General features: G+C 39.5%; 1 protein-coding gene across 4 annotated transcripts in view; it reads left to right on the top strand.

Moving 5' to 3' along the window:
- GADL1 (glutamate decarboxylase like 1) overlaps window positions 1–25037 on the top strand; it is an 83235-nt gene extending 58198 nt beyond the window's left edge. For all 4 annotated transcript variants that reach the window (XM_058833228.1, XM_058833229.1, XM_058833231.1 and 1 more), the window contains one exon: window positions 22147–25037. In XM_058833228.1, coding sequence (XP_058689211.1) covers window positions 22147–22320 — 174 coding nt within the window. In that variant the 3' untranslated portion in view covers window positions 22321–25037. The remainder of the gene's footprint in view (window positions 1–22146) is intronic.
- Window positions 25038–25268: the final 231 nt, after the last annotated feature.

Raw genomic sequence — 25268 nt, 5'->3', positions numbered from 1 at the left:
CATTGTGTGACTGTGACAGAACTGGGCTGGATCTGTGCTGGCTGATCTGGAGCCCTCGGGGCTGGGGCAGCCCAGGTCAATCCCCTCCGTTTAATGGTGCTCCTCAAGGACCATCGTGTTTTCAGTGCACTGTTTCACCTTGTGCCCCTAAGCTGCTCCTAGAGCTGCCTTCCTGCAGCTGCCCAAGCTGTGGCTCCCTGGCCCTGGGAGGATTTTGGTATGCAGTTCAGAGCAGCTGTTTTACAGTGGGAGTTTGAACTGAGTGGGGTCGATGGCTGAGGTGATTTTTAGGTGAGCATTTGCAGTGAACATTTTAGGATGCGCTAGAGACTGATAAGGGAGCTGCCCACCAGAGCCACTGGCTTGATACATGATGGCTATATATATATTCCTTTATGATGGTTATATATATTCATTAACCTCGCTAATAATTGGTATTTCAATGCTGAAGGGTACGTGTAGGATACCAGAAACACCTACCTCTCCCCTTGCTCCTGTGCATAGGATAAATCTCACTGAGACAGAAAGTAAAGAGCATGGCCAAGAAGAAATCATTCTTAGCTGTTGTTTAATTGTTAATGCATGATTTGCCTTGCTTTTGCACGAGTTAAACTACAATGTGGAGAGGAAGGCACCTTTTCTGGACACCTTCTGAAGTGCTGCCTTTCCCTCTGCAAGAGTGTGGTAACAGATCTTCTCTAAGTGCTTTAGATACAAGGGTACTTGGATATCAGAAGTTGCAAGGAGATGTATGAACAGTGAGTATTAGTGTGGTCTGTTGCTGGTGTTTTTTTAAATGAACCATTTCTACATTCCTCAGTAAAATTTCTTCGGGTTACAAATCTTTCTGGTGGTATTGGTGGTACCCTGCCAGCTGGTACCTGCTGTGGTTTATGAAAGAAACAAGTGTCTTCTAGCATTCTGGTGGGTTTGACACATTTAATAAATAACAGCAATGTATTGACCATAGTGCAATAATAGTGATCATGAGATAAATAGCATAGTGGTTTTTTTGTGTTATTTTGTAGTGAGTTGGACAGAAGGAAAATAAAATCTTTGCGTTTCACCCTTAATTAATGGACTGCTATACTATGAGTTACTATGTGTTTGATGGAAAATAAGATATTTTTTCTGCTTTACCAGCCAGGAAAGAACAGGTGTTGAACAGAATAAGTCTTTATTTTGCCCCACAGGAAAGGGAAACTTCCACTGTAGCTGTCAGAAACATGGGCAGCAATTTCAACACTGGCTCAGCCTATCTGGGGAAATATTTCACTGTGTCTGTTATATCAGACATAAGTGGGAAACTCCCATGTCAGTAGAGTTACAAGGGATGTGGGCAACTGGGAAAAATGCTGTATCTCTAAAAAAGAATTACAGTCATAGTTCAAACACAGATCACAAATATTTAATCAAAGAACTAATTAGAGGTTGTTTTAGGGTATTTCCATTGTCTACTTGGCTATCTCTGTATATTGGGGTAGACCAGTGACTTTTGTATAAGCACATCTTCTAGAAAGGCATCTATTCTTGACTGGAGTTCATCAAGGAATGGTAAAACTAACACTTTTTTGGCACATCATTCCAATAGCTAATTAGCTAGCCTTCCTATACAATATGGCGGTGAAAAAAATGCTTATCCACACTCAAATAGCCTTCTCTAATGTGTTTTTCCCTTTTGCTCATAAGTTATCATCAAGTCACCTCTCATTCTTCTATTTATAAACTAAATAGATTCATATTTTTAGGCCTTCATTAGACATTGAGTTATTTCCGTGGCTGTCATCATCATCCTTCCCATTTTTCACTGTTGTAAAAAACCCCAACAAACATCTGAGCCATGTATTGCTTGCCAGCACCTGTGTTTCCACTACTGTATGTGGAGACAAAATTGTGTCCCTAATATCTATATGCACTTTTTTATAAAATCATGGATCATATTACATTTTTTTCTTATATTGTATTTCTTTGTGAGGCTCTGTAAAAAAAAAAAAAAAAAAAAAGCAAAAACCAAAACAAACAAACAAAAAATATAGATATGTGATGAATGCTGAAACTAAAAGTTTTCCTGTGTGTATAAATTACTAAATTGACAACAAAATAAATTGTCAAGACATCTTGGGTGGTTTGGGTTATTTTTCCCATTGGCCTATGGAAACCTAACTGACAACCCAATAAACCAGTGTTCCTATGATCTGGGAATCTTCGTTTAAGAGCAGTCTTGACTGTTTTAAAGCGCTCACATAAATGACCAAATTACAAAACTTTGTTGTCTGCCTCTTGACAGAACCTTTAAAAGCTGATTTTGGCTTGGGTGTAGAGTGAAAACAATTGCAGAGAAGTCAGTTCCTTGCCAGGAAGGATTTTTGGCTTCTGATGTGTGACCTGGAAGCTCAAGTGAATTTGGTTTTATTGTTGACTGCTACAGTCTTTTCAGAGTCACAGTTTTTAGGGTAGTCATCAATTTTGAGCTGTCTCTGTTTTTTTATCTGCATGCATAACTTATCTTTTGAGTGAGTTTGAGCAGTTCAGGTCTGTGCAATGGCTTGTCTTCCTCGTTTTTCTCCCTTTGTGAGTCTCTCACTTGCAAATGGTATCAGCTGTCATTTACTGACTTTCAGAAAGCCAACAGTGAGGATCAGTATCAAGGTTAATCCTGGTCTCTGTGGAGCCTCACTAGCAGCAATGTTTGATTGATGCTCTGTTTTTCCTGGGTGGGAAGATATTCCAGTTATTTAAATCTTGCTTAGTTCTACTGCATTCCTATTGTGTGGTCCTAATTTTTTTGTGCTGTTCCTGTGTGAATTGTTCCTGCTATTTTTCATTTAAATGGCTTGTGTAAGGCTTTCCTATTAATGCTCTAAGTGCAAATAAATCATCAAGAAAACTTGGAATATCAGCAAAATAATGAAAGTGGGCTGACCCAGAAAAATGGTGCTTGGCAAAGATATAAATATAACTGAACACAGAAGACTGCATTTTGAATCTGTTTCTATAAATTTTAGAATTTCTATGTTTTCTTACCCTTTAACTCATTATAAATTAAATCCAGCATGAGCTTTTCTTCTTTAGCTTTAGGTTCACATTGACTTAAGCAACCTTATTTCACTAGGTCTATCTCCTTACCACTTTTAATACTAGTGCTTGTTTTCTGAAATTTCCACAGTATCCTCAAAAATTATCCACAGCTTTAGGGAGCTGTTTTTAATCTTAGCCATGCAGGTCTATAGACCTAAAAATTTATCTTCAGTAGATCTTTAAAATACCAATGGCTGCTGATGGTTTGATTTGTGGTAGGAATCCTTCCCAGCAGAAAAATAAAGCTTATTAAACATTTCTGCCTTACCTGCATTTTTAATGATTTAACCATGGATAGGGCTTCAGTCATCCCTAATATACTTACTAAACTGCTTCTTCTTTCCTTAGTCCTGTCAATCAAGGTTTTCTTTTCCTTCTGATAAATTTTCTTCATGTCACATTTGTATTGATTGCTATCTGATCTGCTTCTCTCTTTCAACTTGTTAAATATTGCTTTGCTATCTTCCCTTTGCCAATAAATTGGGATGGGCTTTTAGATAAAGCTGTCTTCTTTCTTGATTGAAGGATTGCAGCTTTTGACCATCTAATCTCTTCTTAAAGGGCTTTAAGCCTTCATCTATCTTTTCCACCTGAAGTTTTTTGGAAATTAAACCTTTTAAAACAGTCTTTGTGATTGTGACCATCCTTTTCCTTAGGCTTCACTGAGAATAGTCAGGTTGTGATGAGTTCATGGGGGGAAGTGCTGATTTATAGACCAGGGAGTGATTTCTTTGGCCCACAGTATGGTTGGAAATGAAGAAGTATCATACTGGGTCTGCTCCACCCTGCTGGTGACTTGGCCAGGGTGTGCAGAACTGGTTGTTGTATGAATTAGAGTCTGTGGATATGATGGGTCAAAGTGTGGTAAGGGGATGCGGTGGCTGCTGGGGAAGAAAAGTAAGACAAGGCCAGTGCTGGGTATCCATGTGTCTTGGCTGCTTGAATGATGCCTCAGTTTGATTAATACAATATAGATTTCTTCAGCTGTCCCATCCCTGGAAAGATTCAGGGTCGGGCTGGGTGGGGCTTTGAATGTAATTTAATGTAGTTGAAGATTTCCCTGCTTGTTGCAGGATTGTTGGACCAGATGACCTTGAAAGGCCAATGCAAACTGTTCTGCATAGCATTTGTGCTGGGTGCTTAGGGATGGTGCTTAGGACCCGGCTGGAGGACCTGCCCAGCTCTGGATCCCAAGAATGGGAATTCTGCTGTGTCCGTAGCGGTGTCGGGGCTCAGGGCTGGGCTGGAGAGCTACAGGTGCAGTTATTTGGGGGTCAGGGCTTTTCCAGGAGGATTTAGAGGCGCAGGTAGCAGTGGAGGCAGGTGACCATCGGGGGGCACCAGAACGACAGCAATGTGCTGGAACTGCTAATTAGCGCTCAGGCTGTTAATGGCTTCCGTGCAGTCACGGAAAACACCTCTCTTTGAGGGGGGACAAGTAATTCCTTCTACTTCTTAAATCAACACCATTTCCTCAGTAATACTGCAAGCTCTTTTTTGAAGGCATCAGCTCTTAAGGAATAAACTAGCAAGCATGAATTATACTTTCCCTACAGCACTAGCTTTTTCTTTCTTCTCCTTATTTTCTTTTTGTTTTTTTTTCTTTTTCTCCCTTTCAATCCTTTGTTTAAAGTTATATATTGTTTTACAAGGTTTAGACTAAGAAGTTACCTTGAATAAGACATATTGAATAATTATCATCGAGAGATCAGTGTCTAATAAAATATGAAACTTGTAAAGATTTTACAGTTCTTCCTAGGCATTTCAGAGTCCTATATGGAGTCTGAACACAGTAATGTTCGGGAGTTAGTATACAGAGGAGTTACTATACATTTTTAGCAGTAAGAGATTTATTTATTTATTTATTTAAGTGGGTGCTTTATTTTTTTCCCCTATTTTTTTTTTAATTTTTTTGTGTTTTGTTTTGTTTTTTTTTTTTTTGGATTTTGTTTTTTGTGGGTTTTTTGTTGTTTGTTTGTTTTCTTTTTCCCTGACAGTTCAGCTGATGGTCTGAATTTCAGATGTGAAGGGATACCTATAGACATTATTTCTGGCTTGTTGTTGTATGAGGTTATTACCATGGGTAGATACTGTATAACAGTGACTAGAGGCTACTGGTAAGTTGTGGTATTGAAGCATCTTTTACTCCTCCTTTGTCTGGCCTCATAAGAAAATGGGGGAAAAGAAGCATTTTTTTTCCTTAAAAAGAAGGCTGTTCTGCTGTCTACAGGCAAAGTCTTCTTCCCAGTGTCTCCTGTAACTCCTGCTAATCTTTGATGGAAATTCACACTATTAATATTTAATATTGAAGGTGTAAGCCTGTTCTAGTAAAAACATTTTCTCTGTTTTGTTTTGGTCTTCTTAAGTTCCTGAGGGTGAAGATATTGAGTTTCTCTGGGTGGAGCCACAGTATGATTTCTGAAAAGCAAGTTTGTTATCCAAGGATTGGTCTTTGTTCGCCAGTACTGTTGAAAAGCATAGTCCACATTGTCCTGAGTCATCTGCAGTGGTCAACACCTAAAACTGCCAGGGGCTTTTATCCCCAGTGGTACTGATAGTCTCTCTGTCCAGTTATCCTACTGATGTACCAGCCTTGAAGTCCCCACTGCATGGATAAATTGAAGTGCAATCGGAATGTGGGCTTTAGTTATAACAATGCACACGATTAATTTTTTTAAGCAAAGAATTTTGCAAATAGTGTTTCTGACTTGACAAAAAAAAAAATCAGAAAACAAATTAATGTAGCATTTAAACACATGGAAGAGGCTTGGTGAAAGGACTCCTTACTTGAAGCCATGTTTCTCCTTCTCACTAAGTAAGTTGGACAGAAAAAGGCAGTATTTCACTATGAAGATCTTGCTTTCTTTCTCTCCCTAGACCATCACAGCCAAGACTAGTAGAAAACAGTATTTTTATGAAACATCTCACTTCCATCAGGCAGCTAGGGGCGTCTGGAAATTCCTGCTTTTTCGAGTTCACTAAGCCTATTTGAGGTCTTCTAAAAATGATGAAAAGAATTATTAATCCTGCGGCTGCTTAACTTTAAATCGCTAAATCAGTCCTTAAACCTGTGCAGTTCTTTAGTTCATGCACTAGATGGTGATCAAAAGCAGCCCAAGTTGTGTTTTCTGCCCAAAATCACAGCTGACATTGGAAAATGAAAGCACAAGACTGACAAATTTTCCTGCCAAGCTTTTAAACTTTTCTCGCTGTCCATTAATGATTGATCTATTTAGTAGAATCATTTTAGAGATTAAGGGAGGTGCTTCTAGCTTTGTATATCCTGTTCTAACTGTGATTTTTTTTAAAGTCAGTTGTTGGATAAAAATGTAGGAATTGCTTTTCTTTGTCCTACTGTAAAACATTCATCAAACATTCCACAGCTTCAAGCTGGGTTTAGTGTTTCCACAGTGAAAGAATTCAGATATACTAGTTCTTGAGATAATTGCTGTGAACTGAAACTTAAGCCTCTGAATGTACAGATTGATTACCATTGGCTAATATAAGGTAGTTATGAAAAACTGTGTGTGTGTGTGGGGAATTACTCTGAAAACATGATTGCATTTTTTGTTAAAAACAAACCAAGGAAAAACCATTTCTGTACTGCCCACCCTGAAAATATAGAACCTGCTCTAGTCCTGTACTTTCAGATTACCACTGGCTTCAAGGGAAAAGATTGCAAGATGTGTTTTGGATTCTGTAGCTGGAAGAAAAATGCATTCCACTGAAGGGAATCAGTCAAAAATATTCTTTTACTGAAAAAGGCAAGGTATAATATTCAGGAATGGAGGCTGATAGGTGGACCTAGACAGATCTGGGACGAGGGGAAATCTAGTACAGTCCTGTGCAGAGTGACTGTAGGTAGAAAATATCAATGGTGCAGTGTTTAGGTAGCAAGAGGGAAATGTACAAAACACAGGACTGTAAGATGATGATGTACAACACACTGGACTGTACTATAGCTATTATAGGCCAAATAAATATAGTTCAAATAAACAGCTAAAAGAAGGAGCATGTCTCATGAACAGTAAATGTTAATGGCAGGGAAAAGTTCTCTTTTGTTCTCTGTGTAACTCTGTAAGGAAGCAGAAGCCTGTCTTGTGACTAGTGCTCAGAGGCACTCACATGCACACATCCTTCCTCTGGCAAGGTTAAAAGCTGGTGTAAACAACCCTCATTCTGCTCCAGTGTGGGAGGAGGGGCAATGGGGGTGATGGCTATGGTAAAAGATGCAGTGCTCTGGAGCCACCTCCATGTATGGAAAGATGGATGAGATCTGATGGTGCATGGAGCAATGGCATGGCTTAAATTAGGCTTAAACTGAACATCTGGGTTGTCTTTTCTGTCTTTTTTTTTTTTTTCCTTTTTTTTTTCCCCTTTTTTTTTTTTTTTTTTTTCCCTGAGCAGAACACAAGCACTCAGTGCAGAGGCTTTATCCCAGAAGCTGGATAAAGAGATGCCCCTTGGATTTAACCTCAGTGTAAATATTTGTAAGTCTTTGTGACTTCTGTGAGGCGGGCAGTGAAGGCACAGATCATCGGTGGTTAGGAAGCTGGATAGCAGCAACTATGTATCTGCTCACAGGCAATTGTAGGGTTAAAACAGCAAAAGGAAATTTGATGCAGCTACAACGTGTTTTACACTGGTGATCCATGTTGCAACGAGGAAATGCATGGAAAAGCAAAATTCCAGACAACTGAGTTGATGATATGATTCATACACTGACTTTTTAACTCAGCACTCATCCCAGTTATAATGAGAATCATCTGAGTGAAGTAAAATAACAAGAGTTTGAAGCTTGTAGGAGGGCAGTAGCCTATAGCCATGCTAAATGTGAGAGTCATTTGCTCTGTAGCCCGTTGGAGACCTGTGCCACGTACAAGATGGAGCTTTTTCTTTGGCTTATTTTTCATGTTTGTGTTTTTTGGAGGGGTCTGCTGCAACCCTGGCTTTCATTCTAAATTGGTCCTACACAGCTGCATGTATACATATATGTAACATTTACATGCAAATAATCTGTGCTTACAGGAAAAATTATCTTTGCCTGTACACATGGCCAGCTTGGCAGCAGTGCACCAAAGGAATTTGTATGTGCTAAATTTATAAAAATTGGCTCCAAACATAGAAGGGAAATAGCGTCAAGAGAGTGGAGGCACACCCTTGGGATGGTGTTAGCACGTATTCTCACAACTGTTCTTGGTTAAAGATGGCTCTTGCTCAAACAGCATCAAATATGCAAACCTCACATTGCCTCATTCTGTGCAGTTTAAGCTTTTGATCTTAGAGAACTTAACATATGATAAAATAGTGAGGTAAAAACATATGTGGATTTAATCCTAGTCTGAAGTTACATTTCAAGTTCATGAAAGATGAAGCTCCACCCCAGCATTTTATAATCAATGTGCATTTGTGGGACCATTGGGATGCTCCTGGGATAAAATGCAAATGATTTCTTATACATAGAAAATTATTCAAAGCACAGATCGCTACCATTTCAGTGAAAACCACAGAATCATAGAATGGTTTGTGTCAGGTTATCAGCCACAGAAAAGACTTCAGGGCAGCACCAATTCAGCACAATGTCAGAAGGTGGCTGGCCTTGGGACCCAGCAACATTCCTCCTTTTTCAGCCCAGCTGGTGTGAGACCACTGTGGTTCCCTGTCCTCAAGCCCAGTGAGCACACTATTCCAAGAGGAGCACATGTACGCACACACACACACAATACATGATATACACACAGCTGGCTGCAGAGATCAGCACAGAGAGCAGTGTCTTTACTGGCATCCTCATGAACACGTTTGAAATCGTGTCATACAGACATGGACACTTCAAACAATTATATTCTCTTCAGAGGGTAAGGACTGAAGTCTTGAAATATACACACATTCCCTCTAGTAGCTGGTTTTGGAAATTGAGTCTATTTGGTTGCTGACACCTTGGTTGCAGGTATTCAGACCTTCTGTCCTGCTATCTGCCTTGTCTAACTTGGAGTCTATTAATGTTCACATATCCACACAGAAGAAAGAAATTTGCTTTAATAAGAGTAAAGGATAGTCTGCAGTGATCAAGTGCAGGATTGAGATAGGTAAGGGTGCTAACCATCTGTCTGTATCTGCCCTGTTAAACTTATTTTCCCTATTTTTAATGCACAAAATCAGTTAGATTGGAAAAGACCTCTAAGATCTAGTCCAATCTTACACTGACCACCACCTTGTCAACTAGATCATGAAACTAAGTGCCACATCCAGGGATGGTGACCCCACCACCTCCCTGGGTAATCAATGTTAAATAACCCTTTTTGTGAAGTAATTCCTCCTGAAGTCCAACCTGAACCTCTCCTTGTGCAGCTTGAGGCCATTTCCTCTTGTGTTGTTAGTGGCTGTTGGGGAGAAAAGGCTGCCCCTCCTCTGGCTACACCCTCCTTTCAGGTGCTTATGGAGGGTGAGAAGGTGCTCTCTTTTTGGAGAAAAGCCTCATTTTCTCCACACTAAACAACCCCAGCTACCTAGAAGCTCCTCATAGGACTGATTTCCAGGCCTTTCCCTTACTCTACTGCCCTTCTCTGGGCTCTCTCCAGCACCTCAATGTCTTTCTTGTAGTGAGGGGCCCAAAACAGAACACAGGACTTGTTGTGTGCCTTCACCACTGCTGAGCATAGGGTGACAATCACTGCCCTGGTCCTGCTGGCCACACTATTTTTCATACAGGCCAGGATGCCATTGGCCTGCTTGGCCACCTGGACACTGCTGGCTCATGTTCAGATGGCTGTCAATCAACATCCCCAGGTCCTTTCCCACCAAGCCATTTTCCAGCCACTCTGCCCCAAGCCTGTAATGCTGCATGGGGTTTCCTCACCTTCCCCCACCCTCCTGACTTTGTCCACACCTTTGCTTCTTCACCTAAGCATCGTATAATGCATTTTCCACACTAGGTTCCCCTTGAATCTTCTTGTACTCTGGATATCCTCCCTTTGTATTTTGTCCAGTGCAGCTTTTGGGGCAATCCACCAGTTAGGAACAGGAGTGGAACATGGGTTTTATATAGCTTGGATTCGAGATAAACTGCCTGCATGGAGTTAATCTTACCTTGCTTTAGCCAACTAAAACTTAGGTAGAGGTCTCTGCTGAAGCCCATGCAGGAGAAAGTTTTCCAAAAGGAGCCCATCTGTGTTAAGGCCTGTCTTATTCTAGGATGAGATGAATTACTGTCTAAAAATGCCTCTTTTTCTTCCTTAACTAAAGGCAAAGCCTAGATGGTCAGCCTAGGCTAGATGTCTAACCTTTAGTCTGCCAAAATGATGGGAATGGTTCCACATTTTATCCTCAGTGCTGAAGGGCGTGTCTCTGGGTAACATGTTGTACAGTTCAATGTACCTAACACTTCCACTCAAGCTGTTGCTCCCTTTATGTGAGAGGCTCTTACAAAAATAACCAACTAGAGTCTGTAAACAGCGAGGGCCCTGAAGGAAAAATACTGTCAAAGATCAATCTAAGTAAACATACAGAGCTGGAACTTGGGAAATAGTAGTCTGTGTTAGGGATGTGTGTGGTATAAAGATGGAGTGACCAGGATTTGATTTTTAGTGATCCCTCACTAAGCCTGCACCAAGAGCAATGCTGACACCAGTCAGCAGCCCTGGGTGTGTTCTGTGAGCTCATGGAGTGCTGCCCACTGCAGGAGCTGGCATCTGCACTGCAAGGGGGGCACTTGGCTTTGCATCCTGCTGCTGCTGCTCAGCTGAGGTGACTCCAGGAAGGAAACCTCTTTGACCCAAATGGGATGAGTTTGTGTGTATTCTGCAAGAGTATTTGCAAAGTCAATTTGCATTAAAAATACCCTGTCCTGCTCACTAATGTACCTGAGTGATGTCTAGCTTTGGCATAGAGTTGTGATTAAGATCTCAGTCATTATTTCCTTTCTGTGTGACTCAGTTCCTTTCAGAGATTAAGGAGGAGATAAAAGTATTTCTTCTTATCTAAGAAGCACATTGAAATGTGAGGATGGAAAACACTGTAAAACTCCAAAATAGAAGGATTTTTTCACTTACACTTACGAGTAAGGTCTTTTTTTTCCTTTTCTCTTTTTCTTTTCCCTAGCAGCAGCTACTTACTGATTTGTGTTTTTCCTTCTTACCTGCCTAGAGCATGACAAGTAGATGGATGTGGCTTTAAGAGCATCAGGTTTTTAAGGAAAATGAAAAAAGTTTAAAAAATGGTGTGGTTAAAACAGAGTTTTTGATTCCTTAGCTGTGATGGTCCCGGCAGAGGAATGTAAGACAGGTCTATAGCAGCATGAAGAAGAACCTAATGAAATGCACAACAGTATAGTCATGATAGAGAAAACCAAATATTTCTATACCCATATATTTAATTCTGTTGAATATTATATGATTTAATTATCAAAGCATAGTAATAACGACCCAGGAAATACTAATGACTATTGGCAACAAGGCTCATGAGGATGCACAGTCTAATTAGCTTTAATAGGATGGATTTAATAATACATTGGATTAACATCTGTTAGAATGAAGAATAAAGATTTATTGTTCTCTGAATAAATATTGACCTCTTGCTCTCAGGTCAATAAATCTTAAGCTTGTGTCCACTTAAATTACTATCTACTTATTACGTTAGCACTCTTCCGTTTCCTATCACCAACTTCAGTAGAGGGAGAGGGGAGCAGCACTTCTCTCCTGCTGCATCAAACACTTCTGTCAGCAACTGAAGGTAAATATTTGTAGACAGAGGAAAAAAGGTCTGGGCCCTAAATTGTCCTTTGTTCATATAAAACATCCCTTCCTTGCTGTTGCTTGATAAGAAATTTCAGAAATGTTCAGAAAATATCAATTACTATTAATGCCACAGAAAAAGTACATAGCTTGCATCATCTGTGCATAATTAAGCAGTTTTTATACTTGTGTGATGATGTGAGTGGTGTCAAAAATAGTTTTGGGGATGAGTGGGAGGAAATCCTGCTCCTTCATGTGTAGCGAGGTACAAAGTTCTTTCTGGGACTTCGGATTTCATTTTGTGCTTCAGATATTTAAGGACAGATTCCTTTCTAGCTGTAAGAGTTTCAAGAGGAGTGAGATGGAATATATTTCTTTTTCATGCCTATGAGGGAGGGATTTCTTGTTACACTCCAAAAGGGTCAGTATGGTCAGAAATATCTACAAGTCTAAAAAAATGAATTATATCTGAGAAGCGTTCCTCTAAAAGCAGTAGCAAATCCTAGAGATTAATACAGAGCAGATATTTAGACCTTCCTTTCAAATTTAGTAAATAATTTAATAATAGAAAATTTAACAGATAATATTTATAAGGAAACATGGGTTAGTCTAACTTTACCACAGATGAATAGCTGTAAAACTCCTTGTCACTTCAGTGGCAAAGTTCTGTAGGTGAATGTTGATTAATCTAGAGACTCTTCCAGACACACTGACCAATCAGAAAATTTATAAGTTTTTCTAGGATGATTATTTTTATTTATTGAGTTCCGCAGAACTTTTTCAATAGAGGAAGTGAAATCAATCAGAATTTAATGGATGAGTTTTGTAGAGCAGATCATAATTGCTTTCAAAGCTCAAAGCATTGTTCTTGCTCTCTCTCCTTCTCTGTAAGAATATCTATGCTGGTGCAGAACCCTGACAAAAACATTCAAGTACTTTACCCTGCTTTTATTTTCTTTCTGATTTTGTGTGATTTATAGGTAGATGTGGCACTAAGGAAAATTGTGGCATTAACTATAGTCCATAGGGAATATCTGGTGAAAGAATAAGGTCCTCAGAGCTATTTGGTGTATAGGATTAGAAAACTTCATCTGTGCCTCTGAATACTGAGCCATATCTATGTCTCTAATGGTTTAGGCCCAGGGTTAGCAGATTTTTTTATTTTGTGTATTCCTTTGAGGTTACAAATCCTTGCAAAATGAATTCTAAATTTTGTGCCCAGTCTGCTGTTTCCCGTTCAACTGACCTTAAATTATCTAGGGATTGACTGCAGTCTAGTTCTACTTACCTCAGGCTGTTGTTATTAATCATCATTACCTATATTTTGGCTCTTTAGTTTGCAAATACTCATAGGTGCAAATCATTATTTTCCTTCCATTTTTCACCCTTTCAGACTGCAATAGAATTGCACCTTTTGACACCCTAGAGATCCTGCTTTGTTCTTTCCATTTCCTGGTTGTCCATGCATTAATCACAGAGGTTTGTAACATAGGTTGGATTTAGGTTGGGGATAAAAAAAAAAGATAGAACAGCTCACTGGGAATGAGGAGACGAGCAAGGCTGAGCTGGAATGAACATTCTCTGGGGGCAAGATGTACACGGGAAAAATGTTGTGTTGACTTTGATAGGGCTCGGTGACCTTTGTGTCATAGACATACCAGACTTTACAAAAAGGAGTATCAGGCAGAAAAACAATTTTGATAACTCACAATTACTGGTTTTGTATTTCACTGTGTGGAGGGGCAAATGGGATCATTTACTTTGTTAAATTGGGTGATCAAATTAAACAACTGCCTTGCTTTTGTGTTAGCATTAGCATCCCCTCATGCTCCCCAAGGAATTGCATGCAGCTTCTGAGAAAGTCAGTGTGATGACTTTAAGGAGAAAAAACAAGGCGTGAAAGTTACCTAGTTTTGTTGAAATACCCATTTTTCTTTAGATCTGTTAAAGAATATGCATTGCTCTGTAGTTCTAACTGTAATGCAAATAGAGAAGGTGCTGATATCTTATACCAGAAACCGACTTGTGCAAATAGTAAATAAGATCTTAACAGTTGGGAATCATTCCAAGTTTCTGAAGTGAAATTACCTTTTTCTACATCAGAAGCATGTTGAGTTTTTGAACTTGTGTCACTATGTAATGCAACCGTCTCCTGTTGTAAAGTCTTCTTCCCAGCCCCAGACATTCACGTTGCACTGTGATTTCTTTATTCCCTCGGTGGAGTAGAGTGGAATCTCAGCCCTGTGCGTGCAAAACAAAAAGGATAGTTTTTTTTGTTACTCTTGCTTTCGAGATGACATGCTACCCTTTCATCCTGGATGGAGAAGGGGAGCTTTGGCAGGGTTGAAAGACTAGAAATCGTAGTCACTAAAATGGGAACTTAATAAAATGGTGCACAGAAGAGCCTTGTGTATGCTTCAAAAGCTTTTAAAATAATTACTTTTATAAACCAGTAGTGCTCAGCTCTTTTAAACAGATCAGAACACTGGGATCATAGTGTTTAGACCATAGCCTCTGGAGTTTTCTTAATGCCTGCACTTTCTACATAGCTTGTTAATAAGATCTTGGTAAAGCAACAGAGAAATGACAGAAAAATAATAAGAATTCCATGTGAATTGTCCTGAAAAACCACATGTGCTCAGACAGAAGCAGACATGGGACTGTGCACCTGGAAAACCATGTTGTTCACCAATGTACTTTTTAGCTGCAAGTAAAAACACCCACAAACCTGTTCAAGTGCTGATTCTGTTCTGGGGGCTGATTGTCCTGGCTCCTCCTTTTCAGAGGCCAACACCATCAGTGTGAAAGCTTTTGTCTGAAGGCTATTTTCTCTTGCATGAATGACCAGCCTAAAAAAGTCATTGAAGACAATCAAAATCAGAAGCCAGCCCACAATCCCCTGTTATTCAGGTAATTTTCAGGGATTTGTGGGGTTCAAAACATGTCCTCTGGCAAAAAGCAGTGGATGGGAAGATGATGTGCAGAACATGGCAGTGTGGACATACTGTGCAGCCCTGAGTGTGATTCGAAGGTGCACAGAGAATGTTGTTACTGGAACAAAAATACAGCAGCATCTGTTCTTCTTTGATATGTTAGTTGCCCAAATAATGTGGAAGTGGTTACTGCTATTTTGACAAATGCACTTATTTCTGCTTTTGTTGCGTGGTGTGGCACAAGGGGAGCACTGGCGCAATAGTGTAAGGCAATAACTTATTAGTGGTTTAGGGATGTGGGCCCAGAACAAATTCTAGACAAAAGAAAAACATGTTTGGGTTTTACAGAGAGCCTTGGCTACAGGAACAAAGCTGTGATTGGGTGTGCAAATATTTGGTATTTCGATTGTCCTGGTTGCTGTGACAGCTGACAAATGGTCTGAGTTTGTTTTTAATTATCACCAAGAGGGGAAAAGCCTGTTTTAAAGCCAGCAACTGATGTTGCAGCAAAAGGCAAGAAAAGATATTTAACAGTGGGGAATATACTTTCTCGGTGTTAAAATATGATGAAAGCACTATTACTTCCAAATATTTACAGTATTTAGCTAGTTTTGTGATTACAGCCAACCAAGGAAAGTGTTTTGTTCATTTGTATTGTATCCAGTGATGGATATTAAAATGTCAGCTACTGTTCTTACTTGATACTGACTGATATAATTGATCTCAAACTTATCTTCTGCAGCCACACTGGGAAATGCAGCAGGCATGTTGTAGCAGGTGTTTGTGAGACTTACTTAACACAGAAATTACAAAATACATATATATGATACCTTGTGGATGCTCTGCCCACTTGTATCAGGGTGTAGTGGGTTGGCCAATTGCAATAGATAGAATCATGAAATCATTTAGGTTGGAAAAGACCTTTTAGGTCTTTGAGTCCAGCCCTTAACCCAGCACTACCAAGTCCATCCTAAACCATCTACGCAGCTCTTAAATATACTCAGGGATTCAACCATTTCACTTGGCACACTCCTCCAGTGCCTAAAAACACTTTCAGTGAAGAAATTTCCCAGTATATCCCATCTAAACCTCCTCTGGTAAAAATTCAGGCCATTTCCTCTTGTCCTATTTCTTGTTAATTGAGAGAAGAGACCAACCCTCACCAATGTATGAACACATAAAGACTTCACTGTTCTGAAGGGTTATATAGGAAAAAAGAAGCATGTTACCCAAAAGAGATGTAGTAACTCATCCTACAGTCTCTGGCAGGGTTTGGGACCAGTCCTATTTGTATCGAGTACTCCAAACCACTGTTCTATCATTTAAGCACAAGAAACTGTACTGTGAAAACCCCTGAGATTATTTGAACATTATGTAAAGATTTAAGATTGTGTCCAAATACTTCATAAATTGGGGTTTTATTGACTTTTTTTTTTTTTTTTTTTTTGTGGCAGTTGCTGTACAATAGCTGTTTTATTATGAATATGCATGAATTCAAACTGGTAATTTCTAGCAGGATGAACAACTTGTCAGACTTTAAACAGCCAATCGTTGCCTTTTAAGTAAAAATCATGAACTTCCAAATGAAGATTTGCCCCTTCTAGGGGGGAAAAAATAGATTTTTGTGGTCAGATGAGGAGGATTGTTCTGTATAAACTTGTCTTCCACTGCAGGGAACCATTTAGACAAGGACACAAGATGTGTTTCCCATATCTGTATAATCGTGAGAATATGATCTTTCCATTTTGTCAAAAGGGAAGCTTTTTTGTGTTTTAGCTGCGAATCTTCAAGCAGTTTCTCATGTGGTACTCTGTACCTTGGAAAATTTAATCAAGGCTGTATTTGAGGAAGAGAAATAGTCTGAGCTGCTAATATGCTCCTGTTCTTCCAATGCTGTCTAGCCTGCTTTTATGGATCCCTAGAAAGGTTGTTGATTTACTGCAAATGTGGCTTTCTGTTATAAAAGCTGAAGGTTGTTTTCAAACCTGAAGCAGAGGCTTAAGCAGGAAATTTAGATAATTGCATTCTGTTTCCATTGAAGTTCATGGCAATTTGGAAATTAATATCAGGAGAAGCAGAACTCCTGTGACTGGGAGTTATGGGTGCAAGAAACTGGAATAACTCTTCAGGTTTATGTTGCAGAGATGCTCAACCATCTGGGAACTGCTCAAAAGATTTGGAAAAATGTTTCTGATAGCACTTGCCAATATTAACACTAGCTTTTGTAGACATTCTCTCTTTGTAGCACTTGCTGGGTCAGCACATTTAGACTCATCCACACTACTCAAAGGTGTTCACATGGGATGTCCAGACGGGTTTTGCCAACAGAATGGGCAGTCCCATGAGTTTTCTCATACTTTCTGTCTTTTCTGAAGGACAAAAATTCAACAGATGTTTTATTTAAGCAGTGTCAGCACTTTTGATCCCACATACTTATGGTTGTACAAATAATGATTTTATTTTTTTTTTTTTTGCTTGGCCATTGAATTGAGAAACTGGAAGAAATTCTTGGTTTTAGTTGACCAGAAAGTTGTTTTCAGGCAAGTTAAAATGAAGCAATTTGCATAGTTTCAATTTTCTCAGTCCTTTATTATGGGCTTTTATAAAAATGGGTTCAATTTCCAATTGAATTTCAGTTTTAATTGAAAACAGTATTTTGAAACAAATACTCAAAATATGTTTGTTTCCAAAATTGAGAAAAAGTTTAGTCTTTTCTGGATTCTTTATTTTTTTGGCTGATGATATCTTAGGCTATTTTTGGAATTCACTTTTTTTTTTCTCCCCTGAAGCAATGTATTTTCATAAACTCATTGCTTAACATTTTTAGCAATTTTTCAACTCACTCTTTTTGCCTTACTGTTTAAATAAATAAAAAAATTACATGATGTTGCTTTTAAAGCTTATACCCTCTAGCCTACAGTTTGGAAAAACTCTTGTGATATGTAACATCAGGCATGACTAGAGAAATCCAGCTGGAGTCCGTGAGAATGAGGGCAGTACAGGTGGCATCCAGGTAATAGAGGCACAGTGTCAGGGGTAGAGAATATCATTAGTGATGGGACAGTTTGAAAATACTCAATTAAGTCTAAAATGAGATCACTTACAGAATAAAGGAGGGTACTAGAGAAAGAAATTTATATTCAAGGTTGACATGGCCTTCCATTATCAGCAAAACAGTCTGCAGCTGTTGAACCTGAGCTTTCTTGCACTTTCAGCATATCTGCTAATTGCAATTGTCAGGGACAATATTAGTGCAGAAAAGTAAGGGGTTAATTAAAACCAGTAGGTGCTGATTTCTTTGTTTCAGCAAAAAAGAACAAGATAGCATATTTTTGGGGGAAATTCAGCTTCTCTTTAGGGCAAGTTATTTGGCTATCCATACCCAGCAGCACCAGGGAAGCTGGGGCTGGGGTCTCAGTGCATTTACCTTGTATGAACAGGGGAGCCAGATATCTCTGTTCTGTTCCTTTGCAGCAAAAGGAATCTGCTAAGATTCCAAAATTCCTTTTGGACTAAGTGTATGACTTGAACTACAAACTGTTGATAGTGGGGTATGTATCTTAGAAATCATAAAGATTATGTGCTTTGAACAAATTAAGCACTTTGTTATTTTATTGCAGTTTTTCTTTTTTGTTTTATTATTAGAATAAAATTTACAAACCAGTTCTTCTTACAAATATCCACAATGTTCACCAAAAGGCAGCTAAGAGTGAAAGAATTCTAAACCATAATACTGTGCCATGATTAATGGAGTGAGAACATTACCTATTTAACAGAGCTGCTCTGAAGGTTTCCCTTTGCACAACAAATCCATGCGTTAGAAGGCTGTTCTTGGCCAAAGAACAAGGCTTTCAGAGCTTGACCAAGGTGAGAATGGTTTTGTAGGCTTTGCTATTTGGAAGAAGAAATTTTCTGAGATATGGGTTTCATCAAGTCCTCTGAATAGATTTTTATTGTCCAGATTTGGGAACTAACTCTTGGAGACACTGGGAATGGGATTCTCCAGCTGAGAATGTGTTCAATCCTTTTGTTGAGTCAGTCTGTAATAGTGGTTGCTGAAGTGTGTTACGCTGTTATAACCTGAGCCTGATGGAGATTGTTAAAGTGTTGGAGAAATTTGGATTAAATGGCACTGATGAGTCAATTAGTTGGACACGGTAGTTTAAAGGTAGATGTTGCCCCTGTGGTGTGACTGTACAGGGTCACTTTTCTCAAGGATACTTGAGATATGGAGAAGGAGATACGTTGCTCCTCTGATCCCCCTGGTGCACCAGATAGTTCAGCTGTAGAGTCTAAGCTGATCCCAGCTACTTATCCTACTGCTCTGTGTGTATATGTGCTGGGAAGAAACTTCGGCATCTTCCACGTAAATATGTGAGGATCAGCTGTGGTCTGGACTGGGTAGAAACTGCTTAAAGTTTAGGGCTAAAATTTTTATTGTTGGTAGTGTGGCTGAGTGCTGGCTGAGAGTGGGAAAAAAGATTACCCTGTCGCTCCAGTAGGTAGAGAAGGAGCTAAACTACTCTGCAATCTTTGGTCTATTTTAGAAAGCTCTGCTATCAGTAGTAAGGGAAGTATGAGCTGTAACAGCCACTGTGTAGCCCTGCACAGGCAGACTGTGATGTACCCATCAAGCCTTAGGAAGAGCTCCCAGGGCTCTGGCTGCATAGTGCAAGGTGGGAAACTCGGTGTAGAATGGCCTTGCACACAGGGCACCTCCTCCCCACATTCCTAGGTGGAAGAAGAACCTGTTTGATAGCTTTTAGGCTGCTGCAGTGAGTGCTTGGAACAATAGTCTCCAGGGTGGCTTGGCAGGGGAGGCTAGTAGTGGGAAGAAAGGGGTGAAGGGAGCAAAGGAGAGAAGAGACTTTCAGGTTTAAGAGGATGTATTACACTTAAAATTCTGAGACTTCTCCATGGATGGGCCTCATAAAGGATTAGATTTACAATTTGAACTAAGTTCCATAGGAAAATAATTGGACTGGTGAAGCAATCTCACTCTTACTAAATTGCTTTCCAAGGAGCCTATCCTGAATGGAGCTGTGCAGTTCTTTCTGATATTTGAGCATCCTCATTTCTCATTGACTTCAGTGAGAATTAAACTCATTGAACTCCTCACTAGGCAATTAGTTTCTTACAGGTCTAATTTTTCTGCTGCAAAGTGGTAGCTGCCTTTCCCTTCTGATAGCAGTCATACCCCATGCTACTCAAGTCCAAGCCTCAGCATGCAGGTGTCATTTAATGGTTCTTTTGTGAGACATGTACTTAAGAATTTGAACATAGATTCTGTTCCTTACCATTTTCTGTAGATAGGATCCTTGACAGTTTTGTTACACTGACTGCACCACTTTAGCAAAAAGAACATGCAAAATAAGTGATGGAAAGTCTTTCCAAAACGAATCATGTGAAAAACTTATAAATCAGTTTTTGGCTTTGTTTTATTTATGTAGGAAGAGTTTCTTTTGCCTTCAAAAAGGGATGAATACACTCCAAATTAAGAGGACAGATTCATTAGCATGGAGGATGAATGAGATAATAAATGAGGTTACAAAAGTGAAGTTTTTCTACCTTTCCTTTCCACAAGAGAAGAGCTACTGAAATGCAGTATATTTACAGTCCTCAAATTACTGAAGCTGTAAATGTTTTTGCTTTCATGGCCTCTGTTTGTGCTACTGCACATTTTGGGATGATGGATTATGGAGCGCCAGGTGTTGGGATGAAGAGAATCAATAGTGTGATACAAAAGATGAAATAGCTGTGATGGAACATCAATAAAGGCTAAAAGCTGCCATAGGGATTTGAATCTTAAAGAAGAGCCTGAGAAAGTGTATTAAGAAGAATTCACTTCTCCCCTTGCACTTGTAGTGTCTTTATTCCATGAGCAGAAGTCACCTGGGGGCTCTCTCAAGGACTGAGGCAGAGGAATTTTTTCTTTTCTGTATGTACATGGTGCCCAGCACAACACCTCTGGGGCATGATGTCATGGTGTCGAGGTAATGTCAGGACACAGCTGGTGTGGGTGCAGTTTGGAATGGTTGGTCTGAAGCAGAGAGGGTTTTATTTTATTTTTTAATGAAGAAATGGAATTAAATTGGTTATTAATTTGCATGCTATGCCCACAAGCAAACTAGATGAATGCATTTAGAAGTAGCTAGCTGCAACTCACATCTGTGCTGTTGGGATGTTGTTCTGAGGAAATGGCAGCTGCTCCTCTGCTGCTGTGACCTGTTCTCAGGGGACATGGCCACTAAAGAAACACGGTAAAGCTAAGCTGTTAGTGTTGAGAGCCTTATCTGTTTCTATCTAAGCAAAAACGACTACTGAAATATGTCATGTAAAAATAAAGCTATTAGGGGAGTTTGGCATCATCATTTTTCTTTTGCAAATCAGGCATAAAGTTTTAGAGCTGAAATAAATTAATGCAGAAACCAAGGTTAGGTCACGCACTCATTTTCTTATTTCAAAGTCAAACCATCGCAAAGAGAAGGAGATGAACACACTCTGCTGAAATACCTTGGTGTTATTACTAATATATTAAAATGCAAGACCTTTTAAAAAATACTCCTGTCAAAATACTGAATACTTTGGAAGGTTCTGTCTTCCAAGGAATAGTCCAGCAATGCATTTAAGCTTATGAACTATTTCAAGCATGACAATGCAGAACTACTCACATGCTTTAAGCTATGAACAAGTTTAATTGGCCAAAGTTAACATCCCTAGTGGGATGAGATCAAATGCTCTGCTATAAGGACCTGACTGCCAGTCTCACTCACACTGGGTTTTTTCTGCAGTAAGACAGCTATGAGATTTCATCCCATGCAACACAAGACTGGTGTAGCCGAAAGCTACTCATGTCTTAAGTCTACGAGATGAAATCTTAAGTGCCAGGATCAGGCCTTTAATATTGCGTCACACTGACTATTTTGGCAACTTGAGTTTCACAGGGGTTCAGTGCAGCATGTCCTCTAGGGACAGCTGCTTTGCAGATGTGTTGGAGAAGGGTCATCAAGGGCAAGAAGTCATGCTTAGCCTAGTTAGCAGAAGGAGACAAACCCTGCCTTTAACCAGTTGCAGCTGATGTTCTTCCTGAGTTCAAACCTTTGATCTAAAACAGGAAGACTAGGGACCTTAACCCAACCTTTCCCATGTCACTGATGAATGCTTCAAGCCCAGGGTTTAGATCTTGCTCCAATTCTTTAAGGAACTACAGAACACAAGGGTCTCAGTGCTTTAAACCTGCGGGTCTGACCTTGGCTTTCCTTGGGGCAGGCAGTGGGGAAGACAGGCAAGGAGTGCAAAACTCAGTTCAGAAAAACTTTTTAAGTTCACAAAATTCACTTCCTGCCCAAAAATGCTGTATTTCTGAGTATGACCTCAAACCTTTTTTTTTTTGTCTCTACTTTCAGGTTGCTCCTATAATTAAGGAGAGGATGATGAAGAAGGGCAGCATGATGCTTGGGTACCAGCCCCACTGGGGCAAAGTCAACTTCTTCCGCCAGGTGGTTATCAGCCCACAAGTTAGCCGAGAGGACATGGACTTCCTGCTGGATGAAATCGAGCTTCTTGCTAAGGACTTGTAGCTGTAGCTCCACAGCATCAGGTGCTGCTCATGTGTGATATTTATGGAGGGAGAGTGGCAGCAGCATTCTGGTGCTGTTTTGTGAAAGGTAGTAGAAAGCTTGACATATAGTTTGGAAAGTGTCATTTTACATATTGATGTTGAGAGATTTGCAGGTAGAACACCTCTTCACAGGAAAGAATTTGCTGACAGGGGCTGGGGGGCAGGCTGGTGCTTCCAGCACCATTGCTGCCATTCTAGGAAGTGTTTCTTCAAGAAAGAAGTGCTTCTGAAAATGGTGTCTATGTCCCAGGAAAGGCAGCTATTTACTGGGTGCTTGTGCACAGTGTAGCTCAAACTGGTCACTTATGCATGCAGGCAAAATTCCTCTGAAGTTGCTGTTACAAGTGAATTTGTCAGTGAGCCTTAAGATGCTAGCTAATTCTCTTATCTACTCTGTCAATATTTTAGGTTGGTAATTAACATGACAAGACTGGAAACTGTGGACTTGTGTGAAATGAGTTCCTCAAGGCCACCTAACTGTGTGGATTGCCCAGGTTTTCTGCTGTGAGCAGAGGCAGACAGTACAATGAGGCTCAGTGCAGTCATCACACCGGGAGGTTTGCAGGAACCTCCTGCACAAAACCCTGAGTAACCAATATTGACCCTGCTAGGAGCAGATTGAAGAGATGACCTTTTAAGGTCCCTTCCAACCCACAGGATTTTGTGATTCTGAAAAAACACAGTCATTTGGTCCAGTCAGTGTTTTCCCACTCAAAATATCACCACTTTAAGAGAGCAGGAAATATTCGAATAGCATTTAGAACTTCTAACTTCTTTGTTAACAGGAGTTACCTATCATTTCTGAATAGCTGTTCACCTTCATCTATCTTTAAAGCATAAAGATTTATTTAAAAGATTTTAGATGCACTTTAAAATTTTAACAGAGAAAAAAAGATATATTTACCCAGAATATACATATTTTTTATGTATGGTGACTTTATATTAATAATATAACAAAATTGTTTATTTGTCCTTGTTTGTTTGTATTTTCCTACAGAATTGCGACAACTTGATCTTATGTTATCAATGTATAAATAATTTTCCTCTGAAATTACAGTAGTGGTGATAAGAGAAGGTCTTCCTGTGATTTTAGGATATGAAATATTCGAACGCTTTTGGTCAATCTTAAGTTTCAAAATGAAGTGCTGCACTTTGTGTTAAGAATTAAACGATATTTTTCATCTGTTTTTTATTTCATAAAAACTAACCATTTTATAAAGCTAGAAATGTATTTCTTTTGATGAAGTTGTTGCAGCAAGCTAATGGAAATAGCCATGTCTTTAACCTTGTAATCAACATCTACTCAATGTTAACGTTTTGCTGCTTGTTCCTAATTCTGTATTTGAGGTAGCACTAACCAGTATGAACCTTTCTGCTGTAATGTTTTCTGTCCTTCTGAAAGCCGTTTTTAAACACAAGGCTTCCCTGTTTCCATTTCCTACATTGTACTAGGATCCAGTATTGCAGGAAATTCCTATTTCCAATCTCCAGGATGATGGTGTGCAAGGTTTAAGAAGGACATGATAACCAAGGAGGTCACACTGTCAGAGCAGTAGTTAAGGGTCACCTGCAGCCCTTGACAGGTGCCTTTAACCTTTATCCTGGAAGTGCATATACTTGTGCTATCATAGTGATCCACTGGACTTTAAGCAAAACCCATGCTGATAATAAAATGAATATTACAGTGTGGCCCCTGGGCTTTGCACTTCAGTACCCACAAATCAGTCCATCATTTATTGATGGTATGTGCTTCTGGCTATACCAGTTATCCTGGTCTTGGAAAGCCTAAATTCAGGGCCCATAAGGCTTTTTTTGCCTCCCTGTCACTTGGGATGGAGCTCAGAATGCACAAGGAATGCTGCATGAAGGGGATGACTTTGCTCATTTATCTTGAGTTAGACAGGACCATTACCCCTTCTCCTTCTCTTTAGTCTTTTTACCCTGAAGGGAAAGACAGAATACCATGTCAGGATGTTTTGTTTGTGGTCCAGATTCTTGGTGAGTACTTGATTTTTTGATTCATGGAGAAAGTTATGACACCTTTAATCAGCTAAGAATTTGGTCCATGGTGTTTTGTGACACCACCACTGTCAAAAAGGTGTTACTGTCTTGTTTCTCTTCACATTCTTCGTGTGTTTCTCTGTTTCCAGACACTGCAACACTGATGGCACATGTCAGGAGGAAGTAACACAGTTCCTTTCTGTAGCAGTAGTGGCTATAGTATTTTTAAATGAGAGAAAACCGGAACTCTTTTCATAGTTGCAGAAAATAAGTCTCTGATCAACATGTGCACTGATTTCTTTGAAGCTATAGGCTAACCTACCAGTGTGATGTGAGCACCTTATCCAGTCTCCATATATTTTCCATTGTTTCTGACCCCGGGTGCACAATATGATGGTTTCATTTCAGGACTAATGCAATTTTGTCACAGTTGCTTATGTAGGAGTAGTATGTACAAAATGTCTATTTTGTAGCTGGTGATTTTAATAAAAAGTGAAGTAAATGACACCCTTATAAATACAGGCTGTCTTTGTCATTTGTTAATCTAAAACTGCATATACAAATGTAGAAGGCACCTCTAAGCACTCCAGACAAATAGCACTTCAGCTTTAAAATGTGAAACCTAGTTTAACCCTGATTCAGGATGTGGTTCATCTATGTACTGTGCCCACATCATCTTTAATAAACATTTTGGGTGAAAACATGTCACAATTTATCCTACTCTTGCTTTGAAATGCAGCAGCTAAATTGCCTGTGCAAAAAGACATCTAATTTTTATTATTTTTTTTTTGCTATTCTAGCCAGTTGGGGTTGGCCCATGAGCTCCCTCTCCTAGTTACTGGCAAACTCCATCACTCAGGATGCTAAACAAAGTTCTGGAAGTAGTGAGGTACTAGCACAAATCAG

Source organism: Poecile atricapillus, chromosome 2, assembly GCF_030490865.1.
Source record: "Poecile atricapillus isolate bPoeAtr1 chromosome 2, bPoeAtr1.hap1, whole genome shotgun sequence".
NCBI classification, from domain to species: domain Eukaryota; kingdom Metazoa; phylum Chordata; class Aves; order Passeriformes; family Paridae; genus Poecile; species Poecile atricapillus.
Note: the sequence above shows the minus strand (reverse complement) of the source record. Positions and strands in the feature narration are given on the sequence as shown.